The following is a 15,267-nucleotide window of genomic DNA, read 5'->3' on the forward strand; positions in this document are numbered from 1 at the left end:
TCCCACTCCCCAAACAGATACTATTCTCACTGGGAAAAAGCATCTCAGATATTCAGGAGTCTTGAGCAAGATGCTCTTACTGGCAATCCATCAGCTTCAAGTTTTAGATCATAACAGCAGGAACTCTTGAGGGGAACCCAGGGTGGGAGAGGAGAGGATATTAAATCTATCACCCCTTTAATAAGCCTGGAGATTACAAGATGAAGTAAATCAAATTTATCCTGAAAACGCATGAAAACTGTATATCGTGATACAGAATTTTTGCAAAGACTAAGCCCTTAAATTGTGGAAAGTATTCTAGGGAACCCAGACAGAAAAAGAGCAACTCTTTTACAATGTGTTCAGAATTACTAAAATCAACATACAATCTTTGAAAGGCTGTATTTTAAAGAGAGTCTGAGCTCTTGAGGCAAGATGTAGCTAAAGAAAAACAAATCTTTCCTTTAAGTTGAAGTACCTGTTTTGGAGAAGCTTTCCATGTATGAGAAACCATTGGCAGGCTAGTTTTCTCTACCCAGCAGCACAGGACTCTTACACCAGTGTTTAGAAGGCTGCTGTGGAACCATGAATATAGTAGACTGGGTTAAATATTGATATATGGCCCTGGGTGTCCGAAGTACTGAACTGCATGCTTCTCATTACTCTTGGCATTCACGTTTTGCTTCAGTTCCTGTCAGTGTGGCTACCTGGTATCGCTGCTTCAAAAGACAGCTTGCACTGCTTACAGATTTCTATGTGGATGGTTCTTCCTCTGCGTTCATCTGCCCAACATGGGGGAAGGCGCTTGCTGGTCTTTGTTTTGGATATGCAACTCTCATTACCTCTGAGTAAGAGAAAATTGCATGCTTTTTCACTAAGGACTGTGTATTACTTCAGATCCCTGTTCTATATTACATCACAGAAAGCTCAGAGAGCACTGTATTCCCCTGGAATCTCTATCTATATAAAGCTTACGTTGTCAGGAAGGTATTCAAACAACCAAATATTCAGAGGTCATCACAAGAGCGAGTAGTCCAGCCAAACCAGGCTGATATGCATGTGTATGCATATGTGCACATGCAGGAAGAATAGAGGGGAAGCAGAAATCTACAGGAATATCATTCCACAAAGAGTGTAGTTCTGGGCAGTTTACACTATAGCAAAATGTATTTTCAACATCAAAGCAGTAGAAACACTGAGGAGGAACAGCTTTCTTTGCAGGTTATGAACATTTACTGGTATTACTACCACAGAGGTCCATTAAGATAAGCAACGATTAGGACTTGCCATAAGACTAACCCCTACATAGTGGTTAGAAACAACAGTAAGATGGTCTTGATTTACATGTTTTTCTGGAATGAAGAGTTCACAACCCACTGACTACAGTCAAAATGCTCAACCCAAAAATATACACTGTGTAGACCGAAGCATAGATTTCCCACTTGCCTGCAATGGCATTCAGAGAGGAAAAGCCAGTTCTTCCAAACAGGACCAGCTAAAAATTTTCCAAGGAGGTCAGGAAGGTAAAAAACTGAACAGCATACACACCAGATACATCCAAAGCAAACAGCAACCTGTAACTATGTACTTACTCCTCTAAGAGGAGACAAGTCTGAAGGAAGATGGGTGGTAGGAAATGACTGCATTGCTTAGGGTAATACGTACCCAAGAACCTTTCTCCAATATTTTCCTTTAGCTGGCTTCATGTTTGAGCCCACTGAATGGAGCACCCTTACTTTTCTGTGTTCAGTAGCCACAAGGACTTTGATGGTCTTAATGCAGCCATGCTGCTAAAGTCTTTACTATGCTGTAGGAAACTACTGATTCTTTCCAGAGTAAACAATGAAAGCAAATCTGTAAGAATCTCACGTGTGGTTTTCATTTTCACAGAAGGTAAACAATGGCAACCTAGCCTACTAAGCAACCCAAAATTTATTCATCAGGGCAGATACCAGTGCCCTTTGAGGAGTCTGACAAGAAAAATCTTTTTGCTTAAGAGAAGCTCCCTTCTATCAACACTTTTCAAGAACCTTCCTCCAGAAAAGCATGTCCTGTACCTGTCTGTCCTCCAACCCCATTAAAATCCATTACCTGAGAATCATGCCTTTAGCAGATTCCCTGCACTTGACCCTGATCCCTGCCCTCAAGAAAACAAGCAGACCAACTGTCTTCCTGGATCCTTGGAGGACCCAAATGCTCTGTTACATATGCTATTTGTTATATATGTACCTATGTTACCTGTACAAAATTGCTTAATTGGAAATGGATCCAAAGGAAGCAGAATTCTTTAACTCAATTACAGTGTCTGCTAAAAACAGGCTTAGAGTTTTATTGGTTTGATTTCTTGAATAATATTTGATGGCATTACCTCAAAATCTGTTTTAGAAGGAAAATATCTCTAAGGCCATGGAATAAATCTGTTTCAGTGCCAAAGAGCTCAGTATTTCTTTCACACCTGTGACAAGAAAAAGGACTAAAATTCTAAGGAAGCTTTCTATTTTTTTTTCTGGAATACAGAGGAAGACAACAGGACACCAATCCTGGAGCAATTCAAGCAGCACTCATACTCATTTTTCATGTGTTTGTGCCCCGATATTATAGCTTTTTATATGTACGAAAGTGTATCTTCCAAAAGGAAGTAAGTCCAGGCTGGGCCTGGCTCTGACATTTCTCAGGGTACATGGTGATTTAATAGCTGGCCACACAGAAGATGAGCAAGCCAGACATGTAGATTTTCTTTCTGAACACTTCCCATTTGCATCTGAGATGGAATGAGAGGTTTTGTTGCACTTAACTCCTACATTACAGGACCCTTAAGCTCTGCAACAGCAACTTAGACTGCAGCTGGCACACAGTGCATTTTTTTTTCTTCTTTTCTGTATAGAAATAGCGATAAAAGCAAAACAGAGATGGCCTCTCACTAGTCTGTATTTGTAATGCAGACACAAGGCATTATGATTTGTTCAGGAGAGCAATCTTCAGAGAATACACCATTCTCCCCAGTAGCTTCCACAGCTACCACATGATGCAACCATCTGGTCCTCTAACAACTGCCTTTTGTATGTACTTGCAAGGAGTCTGGCAAGAGATATCAGAAGGAAATGCTCCTGCAAATCTAATGGATCTACTGCTAGTAACAAGAACAGCACCGGAAGGAGGCACAGTATGAAAAGTACTAATACACCCGTGAGTGTTCAACCCTGCTAGACTTACATACATCTTTGATATAGACCTGTACTATAAGTACTGAAAGTTAGCTGAATCACATATCAGATCTGTGATAGGTCACAACAGATCCAGAAAAAACAAGATACAACTTGGATCCTGTATCACAAAATCTCAAAACTGAGGATGGTTAATTTAAGCAACAGTGAGAAACCAGATAAGCCTATAGGCTCAAGTAGTTTCTCAGCAAGAGTGAAGCACATCTATTCCTACTAAGCTGAAGATCAGAATCTGACCTTTGGAAAGGACATACCAAGGCTTAGGCCCCGATACTGTTCCAGCAGCACAACCAAGAGTTGAGGGACAATGATAGGACAGTTCAATATTGGCAAGTTCAAATAAAATTTTAATCTAGACCAAGAAAAAGGACAAATTAATAAAAGCTACAATAAGCATCTACAGTAAACTCACTTTTCATGCAACTTGTTCATGTGCCTTCAGACCTACTTTAAAAATTAACACCACACACAGATGAGCTCAGCCTGCTATCCACCATGGTTAACAGCTGAGCTTCTTTTGCTGAAGAAGGTATCAGTTCTTCAGCATGCCTTGTGTGCACCTCACAGAGTTCGTAAAGCAACATTCCTTGCAATGTCTATATGCTAGAAAACTCACAGCTCTGTTCACAGAAGCTCTTTACAAAGTTTTATAATTTCCCAGATCTACTACCACATTCAAATGGAGGCTTGACATAATGTACGCTAAGCAATGTGCTTCACTTCTGTGCTTTTTGTATGATTCCTTTTCATCATCTTTCCTCTCCCACTCAGACTTTTAGCTCCCTCCTCTTCAGAGCAGCAGATCATTGCTGCTTTGTCCAGCGTCACTCAACAGTGGAGGAAACTGAAGGCTGGCTGAAGTGTCAGGTGGTTTTTGTTGGGTTTTTTTGTTCGTTTTTACTTGACTAAACAGTACACCTACTTCTTCCTGACATCTAATAAAGAAGAATTATAGGAGGTTTCCAAACTTTTATATCATTCACTCCCTCTTCCAAGCTTCTTCCTCATTTTCATAATTTCATATATCACCCCTAAGATATCTTCAAATGCCCTCTTATAAACCTCCTGATATTGCCTGCACCTAACTAATACCTTTTTCTTTTACCTCAAGATGTGTTTTCATTTCTGTAAACTATTCAGACAAAATAAGCTGTAATATCCTGCTGTTTAACCAAGCTGTTTTATCTCAAAATTTTCAGACATATTCAGTGAATGTTTAGAATAACCATCCTATTCTTATTGGTTTTTAAGAGCAGAATAGCTTCCTGAGCTAATGCAGGAAATCTAACACCAGTAATCTACTATTAATCCAGATAGCTAGTACAAGAAACTAAACAGAGCCAGTATAATTTCAGTGCACAGTAAATGAAGGGCACAAATAAAAATAATTTAATTTCTAAAGCTGGAAAATTATGTGATATAGCAATACCTTTCTTAATTCTTGCAGTGCATAATGATATTTGAATAAGACTACAAATACATTCATTTGTTGAATTCCCAAAGTAGCATGCCCTTTGGATCCATACCAGTTATACATGGGCACAAAGTATTTTCCCTTACCTTTCTTCTTTATCAAAAAAATAAAGCATTGTCTTATTTCTTCTTGCTGCTTTGATGAGGCTTACTTACCGCTTCAGAATTATCAATGAAAGGGTCCGTTTCATCATAACCATAACCTATATCAATTAGATCCTGCAGGCGATCCTTCCGATGTTTGTGGGGCTTTCCACCCTGAAAACAAAGCAAGAGTTTTATCATTTGGGAAATGGGGAAGCAATGTACTAAAGTCTACAAAACATAAGGCAGTAGAGGGATGGTCATTCAGGGAATTGGCAGTTTTGCTTTCTTGGATGCTTCCTTGAAGATGGTCTAGATGACTAATAAAAACTTTCACACAGGAATGAGTTCTGTCAAACATACTTTACTACAGGCTCACTAGAATCATCCCTGAAAGGTATTCACCAGCCACCTGGTTTCTGCATGACCAAGATCTCCCTAACATTTCCTATTTAGAGATGTTTCACTGTCCTATGTCTTTAAAACATAGTGATAGAACTTAGTGATAGAAGGCCTGGGATAATTTAGAAAGTGTTAAGTTTTTCAGTATGTTAAGAGTCCTTACAAAGGAAAATACTGATAGCCTAGCATTCAGTAAAGTGTTTCCCCACACAAGATGGATTGCTTCTCTACAGAAAAGCAAAGCCTAAGTCAAAACAGAAAAATATTGATCTGGTACTTGCAGATATGGTGTCTACAAGTTTTGAAGATGTTACAGCATTCGTATGACCTAACTGAAGAAAAACATATTAAGATAAAATCCTTTGAAATGCAAGAGCTGTCACCTCAATCGATAGGACTGGACATGAAATGGTTACTTGAGTAACTTAAAGCCAGAAGCTGCATCACAGACTGTGGGTTCACTTACCTCCAGAAGAGAGTAAACTTCATTTTAACCTATAAGTACTTTTCTCATATGAAAGTTTTATTGTTAAATCAAGTCAAATAAAAACTCACACCCAGCTTAAACATTCAGGGAATCTAAACTTAGTTATACAAATAGGAATCTGCTTAGTATACAAGGCCTAGTTTTCTGACTCCCATATATTGTCAAAATTGTCAACATAAAAGTCTTAAAAGATAAAATTCTCCAAAAGGCACCACCTTCACTAAAAGGATAGCCAGTGTTCTTCCATGAATTCAAGACGACTTGCTCCTGAAACTTCTCTGCCTGTACTCTACAGTTCTAAGCATGTTTAGCATAAGTACGAGCCTTTTCAGTTGTGACATCCAAATATCACAACCCACTTGTTACTATGAGTATGCAGACACTGTTCAAAAGAGGTTCCATCCTTGCTCTTTTATGAGAAGCGTAAGCATCTGAACACCTCCATTTTAACAACATTTTGCAAGAATTCAAGTTTGTAACTAAGTAAAGCATGTGTTCTTGCAAGAAAACAGGAATCTCTCAAGTATAATTAAATAACAAATGCAATAGTCCTAGGAAAAAAAAAACCTCAAAAGTGAGTTCCGTTTTTAATTCAGGTTTCCAAGCTATATTCAAAGCCTCAGCTTTCCAAGCTAAGTATTCCTAATTTTTTCCTATAAGTCCTATCATCCCCTACAGTCATTCAGATGGTTTACCAGATATTGCATATTCCCAAAACATGCAGTACTTTTTTTTTTCCTTTTTTAAAAAACTTTGGATGAGGGAAAGAAAAAAAATCGTAGAAAAATAAAGGTAGCACTTAAGAATTCTGTTAAAACTCCAGTGCAAAAGCTTTTGTAATTCTCATGATCCTGACTAAGGCACCAGCAAGCTGTCTGAAGAATGCTACATAAACTATACTTTACCTCTACTGATCTCACTAATGTGTAATGCAATCTGTCTCTGTATCACATCTCTTGCTAAGCCCAAGTAACCATCAACATCCTTGTGTGCGAGTCCTAAATTCTTTTGCAGCAATGGCTATTCTATGATTCTATGATTTCAGTGCATGGGTATTAAAAAAATTTTAAAATTATCAGTACATTCTGACTGCCTGTTATTCATAAAAACCATAGTGCAGATATGGAACAAAGTTAATAACAAAAAAGAAGTCTCAGCCAAATGAATAAAAGCAGGATTAAAATAGTAACCTGTATTCAGGCATATGAAAATATCTGAACCATTATATGTATAGTTAGAGAATTTCCTTCAGGCCTGGTTCTGCCCAGTTACATTTAAGGAAGTGTGTTGAAAGTCCGTATGATCAAGATGTTAAGGATGCAAGACCACAGCAGAAGAACTGAAGGGATTATCTGCATCAGTGTTTACTACGCAGCAGTTCAGGGAAGTTTTACCACTGAAGCTTTTGACCTTTCCCAAAAGAGTTTCTCCAACCTTTTTGTCCCAGAACATAAGCAGTCATGATAGTAGAGCAAATTAAGATGTCTAGTTCCAGAGGCTGTACTCATGCAAGTATTCAGAAAACTCAAATATGAGTTCAACAAATTAACTGTGGCATGTAACTCAAGGTTTAAAAAACTTTTGCGAAACAGGACTAGAAGGTGGCAAATACAATGACAATTTTTGAAGAATCTTCCAAGGGCCACAGCAGAGTCTATGAACCAGTAAACCCGATCTCTGTATTGGGCAAATTAATAGATGTTACAAAGAACAGAACCATCAGGCACAAGAATATACATTCCAGAACAGGAAAGAATTTTGGTAGAAGGAAGCAGTACTTCATATGCTTTAAGAAAGGTCCAAAGATCTTTAAAGACAAGAAAATATCATGGGATAAGAAGGAAGGTCCACTCAAATTAATGTCTGGCTTAAGGCTAGGAAAGAAAGGGTAGGAATAAATATTTAATTTTGGCAAAGAGAGTAATCAGTTAAATCACCAAGGAACATGTATTCATTCATCTTTAGAAGTAACAGAGAGGGCTAATAGTTGGGGGGGAGATGACAGAAATTACTGAGGATAGTAAATAAAAAAAGACAACTGAAGAATCACTGAAAGACCTCACAGTTGCTCTAAACTTAGTATGATAAATCATCAATTGAATTCAGTATCAATAAAAGCAAGGTAATCCATACAAATGAAGTACAACCCAAATAAGAAAAAAATACAGTGTGCTCCCAATTTGTTATGCTGCTCAGGAAGCACTGGAGTTGTTACACACAGTTCTATGACATTTGCTCAACAATCAAGAGTGGTCAAAAAAGAACAGAATTGGGACTTACGGGAGAAAAAAAAAAGGAACAGAGAACAAAAGCAGAAGTCATCATTATATCACTGATAAACCAGGGCATCTAACCATTAATATCCTTTCATTTATAAAAAGAAATTGGAACAAAAAAAGGGAACAGTAAGCCAACAAGGATGTTTAAAGGTAAAAAACACTGCTTCTGTACAATAACAGAATGTTAAGATGCTTCAGCTGCGGAACGAAAGGACTGAATTTAAATGATAGCATCAGAATCACATGCAGCATGTGGAAGAACAGGAAATATTTCACTGTGTCTTACACTACAGAAACTATGGAGCACCAAGTGAACTCATCAGGTTTAAACACAAAGCATGTTTTCACACGTCATAATCATCATGGTACTCAGTGCCGTGGAACACAACGTGAAATTCAGTGAATGCAAAATGATCTGGGAAATTTATAGCAGAAAGCTATACGAAGGGTAGTTAAACACGTAGCCTTTGGCTTTGGGAGAAATTAAGCCACAGATTGCTAGACAGGCACAGTGAAGTAATATCAATGCACAATTACTCCGTTACACTTTCAAGTATGAGGCTCCACTCACGTCAGAGGACTATGCTACCATCCATTAGGTGGACCTTTGTTTTGATCCAATAAAAATTCTTATATTATGTACAATATCGTCTGAGATTCAATATCATGTTTTTACAACAGTGTTTGACTTTGTATAGAGAATAACAGTAATCAAAAGAATGAAAATGGGAACCATTCAGAACAGATTTTTATGCTGGTGTTTAAAATGTGCAGAAATTTCAAAGAGTTCTGAATAATCAAGTAAACAAATGGTACATTAACTTTATGCATCTTCTTTTACAAATAAATATATATATATATTCATAGGCTTTTTCTTAGTCTCTGCAAGATACATCCAATACTGTAGTGATTTGCTTATGAGTACAGGAATTTATCTGACAATAAGTAAAAAGTCTTCAAGGAAGACTGTTCTTCATGCATCAATTTTTCCAGAAGTACTGCCACACATGCTATGATTAAAAAGATTGTTTGACTCCATTTTTAAAATGGATATAGATAAGTAATACCTAATTAGTTTAAGGAGGATATAGTACTTGCTGCAAATCTGAAAAAAACTATACTTCTTTCTCATGCAACCAGTCATTACTTTTACACTAAAGCACTGTTCAAAAGAAGAGAACAGGTATCTACGTCATGGGATCCCTGTTCAAATTTAAGCTAAGGAGTGAACGTCTCACCACAAGAATCAGAAAATGGCTGGATGTTGTCAGAACATGATCAATTGTACGGGGTCAGTGTACAGAGATGCAATTCCTCTAAGCATGGATGCTAAGTAGAAACTGATGGTTCTCGTATTGGAAGAGAGAAAGGACATGGAGTATCTAACACAAGAACTATTAATCCCTCGCCACCCGCCATGCCTGGTGGCCCTAACCTAATAAGTTATTCTTTATATAGAAAACATTCCCCTTCCAGGAATTTTGTAGAGCCGAGGGACATAAGGTATGGCAGGGAATGAGAGAAAGGCAAGAAATCAGAAGGGCAAATAGTAATCAAGACACAAGTGCACCATGAATTTAAACTGTTGTAAAATAATAGCTTCTGTTACCTACTGCTTTCTAATAGTTAAAAGTATCTATTTGCCCCTTTTTATGATTAATGAGCACTGAACTAAAGTTTTCATAAGTCTAATAACACCATGTTTTGTCCACAAATGTACATGTTTAGCTTTGATGTATGCATAAATGTATATGTAAAATTAGATCGCTTCCACTACCACTCCCTCCTACATATATTGCTTTACATGCTCTACACTGACTTTCATTTGCTGTAGTTAAGCAACTTGTTTCAGGACATTATAAAATCCTTAACTTGTATTATGGAAATGAGTTTTCTAGAAAAGTACAGTGGAAACATTTTTCTCTCACATTCAAAAAACAATTTATCATTCAAATGAAAAGCAAACAGTATTCTGGAACTGCCTTCTCAATTCACTGGGTATACTGGGTTCTGTCAATCCCTCCAAAAGATGAAGACTATTCTTTTCAGTTTAAGGGTTTCTTTTGTTATGTATCACAGCTAATATGCCCTGAAATAGTAATTACTTCTACAAAATGTATAGACTGGGTACTCAGAGAAATCTGCCTTTGCCAGAAAGAAAAATCCAAATAAATCAGACAAGAAAGATTTTAATATGTATATTAATATCAAAAGATACAAATGACTGTTCTTGTTTCCCTTCTTTATTATTGAGGTGCTCTATTAGCAATCCAGAATATCAACATGCCTAAGCATGATGATGAGTTTTGATTGCCAGCTCAGAATTAATCACCCAACCCTACCCATATGAATTCTTAAAGACCTGTCTGGGTGTGGTTTTAGTTAACATTTTCTGATTTCTACCCTCATTTATTAGTGAAAGCCTCTTTATGTTACTACCTAGTGTTGTTCAAGTCATTCATGCTACACCTTCAGGAGTCAGCAGAGTATCTTTAGGCAGCTGGCAGCTACAAGATAAACTCATCAAGCAATGACTTTTATTCACCAATAACTTCCTATGGAAGCATTCCAAACTAGTCAGAAATTCATCAAGATCCATCAGTATTTAGCCCAAACAGAAGAGCTGTTCAATAGTGCACAACAGCATTACATAAAAATTCTTTTCTCTGGCACAGTATTTATCATGAATATTGACCTGCATCTATTACTCAGTTGTATTTACATAGGAAGCTTTTCCAAGAATAGCTTCACAAGCTATAACATCCTATAGACAAATCTATTTAGCAGACTTGTCTAATAAGCTTGTAGCAGCTTCAAGCTGCTTAAATGAAATATAATGAGACAGTCAGCTCCGAAATGCACAGAAGTCATTTGACACTACATTAGCAACCCTATTCAGGAAAAAAACCCTGATGTTAACATCTCTACAGCATCATAAGTTATCACTATTAAATATTTGTATATTTTAATACAGGTACAGTAACTCACATATTTTGCCTCGAACTTCTTGGCTAGCATTTCTACTTCATGCCGCTCACGGTGTTCATCATTAAATGGATCTTCCGAGTGAACTGATTTCTTCTGAAAAACACAGAATATTTTCTTTCCATAACAAACATACAGAATGCATCTAATAAAAACCTATTAAATGTCAATAAACAATGCTGATGACTAAGCAGTCAGAATTTATACTAAGAGAGTCCACATACTTACTTTATTCTCTAAAAATTAGTTTGACCCATTCAGTTATCATTCAGTTACTTTTCTTCTAATGATAACACAAACAGAAAAGTTAAGACTCAGATTTGTATTTTCCCAAGCATTCCACTACAACCTCAAGTGAAAGTATAAGCATAAGAGAGAACTATGGCCATTTGAGGTTCAAAGAGAAAGAACTCTCTGTAAATACAGCTCCTTTTCACTTCTGCTTCCACTGGTGCCTCTCATGGGCGCTGTGATCCTTCTAGATACAACACACAAGATGTACCTGGTACGCTAATCAGCAGGGAGGCAGCCACAAGACTAAAAAGCTCAATAAGTTACAACCATAACTAATGTAACTCCTTTAACTCTTGCAGTGTTATTTTTCTCTTCAGGTAATTTCAGTAATCATAGCACGAATTTTACAAGATTGCCACTACGGCAGCCAAAAGGACAACACAGATTTAATATTCCAGCTGTACAAATAAGCAGGAAGTACCCCCTCTCCTCTTTTTTTTTTTTTTTGAGAAAGAGGTTTTCACTGACACGCAGTCAATGAACAGTAATCAAGGGTATACATAGTGCTTTTTTTGTGCTTTTTTTTTTTTTTGGAAATAAGGTATGGCAGAAAAACAGGGGTACCTTCTTCAATTTAAGAGTTCACGTAAAATACAGTAATTATTTGAAAGGTGGGAAGGTACTAGGATGCTAAAATATGGTGGAATGGAGTTCCATTTTATGGAACTTTATGGATGGCAACTAACTTTACTGTACACGGACCACTCATCAATGAATAAACAAAGATTTATGGTAGAGTAAGACAGAACAAAACGCAACGCTAAGTTCAGAAAAGCAAGATCCTTCCTCCACAGTATGAAAAGCCAATATATTGACTAAATGGTGACCAAATAACAACAAACTAGCTCAACAGTATCAAGACCAATGTAATGAGGAAGGTAAGCTGAGCAAAACTGCAAACGCCACATAATTATCTTACATTTTCTAAACTGAGTACTTAGAGAAAAAAATTAATAGAGGTTATAGTTAATCCTGAAACATACGTTTAAGTTACACATATATTTCCTGCAGGCATAAATATAAAATACTGCTCAATTCACGCAACACCGTTTTCTCTGCTTTTAGCTGGGAAAACCTATTCCACGTCTTCCGCTAGGCAAACGTGGTTTTTTAAATTGTGAAATGAGACAAGGTTGAAGCCAGAGCTCAGGCAAAATTTAGTACTTGAGTGTTAACTTGCTTCTGTCCACCAAACTCTCAAAGCTGGAGCTGACTATCACTTTGATTAGTTAAGCACTATTGGAATCTCAAATTCAAGCAAATTTTAGTTTTGACAGTTTCTGAGGGCTCTGATGGATGGCTCTCAGACTTTCCAGTAACTTTAAGACATTACTAGTTCAGCATTTTTACAGCCTGCTTGACAGAAGCCAACTTGGGCTTCTGGCTCACCCGCTTTGAGCTAAGTTTTACGCACCACGCTTCAATGGCACCAACAGAAAAGGGAGCGCACTTTCACTTCTGCCAGTTTTTAAGAGGCAAATAAACTCTTCAACCACACTAACTTACTACTCACATCCAAAAACTTTACATAATTAATTCCTACAAAAAGATGAACTTTACCAACAGCCCTATCAAAGGATGGTATCTTTATCAAGGCAAAAAGCAGGACAGGGACAGCATGAGTTTCTAACAAACATTTCCACTAGCTTCTGATTCAGGCTAGAAACCCAAATTTGGAACTAAAAAACTAGAAGTTGCACTCATCCTGTCAAATAAGTTTTGGGATTGTCTACTGTTTAATTAAGAGACCTATTAAAGCAAAGTTTGAAGTTATTCCTGTGCACCGGTCCCTGCCTTCCCAAAACAGCCTGCCTCTGGAGAACCTTTCTTGGCTGCTCCAGTTCCAAGCAACACTACAAGATAGAAAGACAAGCTCCTAATTTTGTGATGTTGAACTTTAATGGCAATAGTTATAAGGAAGTCGAGCAACTTGTTGTAAAAGATAAGGAGTCAACAATACCTTTCAGAAAACCCAATCAATCTTCACCCTACAAGAACAGTTTGCATAGTTAAGTTTATATGAACTGTTCATTTTAAACTGAATCATTACTAAAACAACAACAAATTTAGAAACCTAAAACTCCACTTAAAACCACAGCATTAACTGCCAACTAGTTACTACCTCCTTGTAAAGAGCAAATCTCAGATTCTGCAGAGAAGTGGTAGAGGCCAGGCATTTCTTGGTCAAACTTCATTTTAACAAGGTATTTTTCTCCGCTGCAGTAACTGGTATAAATCACCATAGCTATTCTACTCCACAAGCAAGATCAGTTTTCCGTTCACAATTTTTTTTCTATTTAGGACTTTGAACAGGTTACATAATTTGTTGGTCTGAGGGTAAAAAGACAGACGTCTGTCACCCTAAGCCTCCTGCATTGTGGAGAGCAAATTCTCCTCTTGTATTTGCTTTAACTATGAAGGAACCAGCATCCAGTAATATTATTGCTGGATAAAATGTGTTTCCCCTCTCTTTTCATGCTGATTAATACAAGATTTTCAGTCCTCCCTACCATGTCAGAGTAACTTTTCCAGCTTCTACCATATAGCAAGAAGTTACTGACAGGCCAAGTACACATCAGTTTTTAAACGAGAATAAAAGTGCAGAATCACTTTTAAAAGATCACAATTTATGACACTGTTTTATGTAATCAGCTGATTGTTCCACACAGTCCAGCAACAGAGAAGCCACTATGATCCATTCATTTCAACTTGGACTGTACAGAGAACTAAAAAACTTCCACAATTTCGTATAAAGCATTTCAGTCACTATTTCTACCTTAAAAGCAGTCTCTGATCCCCATTACACCACAAATCCCCTAAATCAATGCTGCCCCCCAGAAGATATAAAATTTGCATCAGAACTACATACAGTCATTTTTTCCCTGATTATGTAATTAACATATTACCAACCTACAGAAAAAGGCAGTTACAGAACTGGGAACTGCCAAGGGGCAAAGTCAACCTCCACATGCTGAATCACTTCTAAACACTAACCAATTTTCACCTTCATAAAGGAACTGCTCAGAAAGATGGCACTTCACAGAGCAGCAGACTACTGCGACAACAACTCAGAGGAGTCATAACTGGCACTTTTGCCCACAACAGCTGTAGGACAGGATGAGCAAAAGGAACCTTTTAACTTGCATCAGAAGATCTCAGAGGGATTAAAGTCAGAGTAATTTGATTTTTCTGCCTTCCACATTTGAAAACAATCCAGTTCTACATCCCTCCTACTACACAACAAACAAGTGAGCAGGCTGGTAAGTATAGTTACGGCATCATCATCAGCTAGAAACACTTCGGTTCATAAAACGGAGGTTTTAATCGTTCTTGAGTTTGTGCTCGATGTAAAAATCCAATGGCGATATCAGTACTGAGGTTTGCTTTTATCACCAGAGCTATCACCACCTTCTCGGTAGCAGTTATTTCCTTACCCTCTGCCCTTTCCAAGAAGATGTAAACTTTCTCTAAAATTGTTTGTATACCAGAATTAAGAGAAGCCACAACTATTTAAATCAAGTGCAACTTCACCGGTATCCTCAACTCACTAAGAATGAGTGGCTTAAGTGTGACCAGCTTAAGGACACGCTCCTCTCCTCCTTACTTGAACACTGGGTCCTGTTGATTGGCTAATGCTGCTTGCTTCTTAAAGTTGTCTGCACAATCTTTTCTCTTTAAAACTCAAAGTAGTTCGAGTACCACATATTTTCTGGTTGGGAGGAACAGGAAAAGGGAAAGTACTTTTTTTCTTGAATGAAGTTCATAACAGTTACAGGTGAGGTTATAGTTTCAACATTAACTCTCATTCATCCCTGCCCCCCCAACACTGCAGAAACTCATCTCCAAGTCTGCTAATGCTCACTTGACTGCTCCTCAGGGCTTGCAGCAGAGCCGGGCTAATAACTCTTCATTTACCTGCACACAGCCTACAAACAATCCGGAAAACAGACCGGCACGGGAACAGTTTCGTTCAGCTGCCGGAAAAAGCTCCCAGGCAGGGAGGACGCACCGCCACCGCTCCCGGGGCGGGCAAGGCGCGGGGGGCAGAGCTGGGGCAAGC

General features: G+C 37.8%; 1 protein-coding gene across 4 annotated transcripts in view; it reads right to left on the bottom strand.

Moving 5' to 3' along the window:
• Positions 1 to 15,267, bottom strand: part of UBN2 (ubinuclein 2) — a 52,391-nt gene that overhangs the window by 36,268 nt on the left and 856 nt on the right. For 3 of the 4 annotated variants that reach the window (XR_014228067.1, XR_014228068.1, XM_082310792.1), the window contains exons 2-3: positions 10,917 to 11,009; positions 4,833 to 4,934 (exon numbers count right to left, since the gene is read on the bottom strand). Coding sequence is in view for 2 of the 4 variants with exons in the window: in XM_082310792.1 (XP_082166918.1) it covers positions 4,833 to 4,934; positions 10,917 to 11,009 (195 nt within the window). In the remaining 2 variants the exon portion in view is untranslated. The remainder of the gene's footprint in view (positions 1 to 4,832; positions 4,935 to 10,916; positions 11,010 to 15,267) is intronic. The other variant, XM_082310793.1, reaches the window with a different exon arrangement.

Source organism: Platalea leucorodia (genome assembly GCF_965183815.1).
Source record: "Platalea leucorodia genome assembly, chromosome: 4".
NCBI classification, from domain to species: Eukaryota; Metazoa; Chordata; class Aves; order Pelecaniformes; family Threskiornithidae; genus Platalea; species Platalea leucorodia.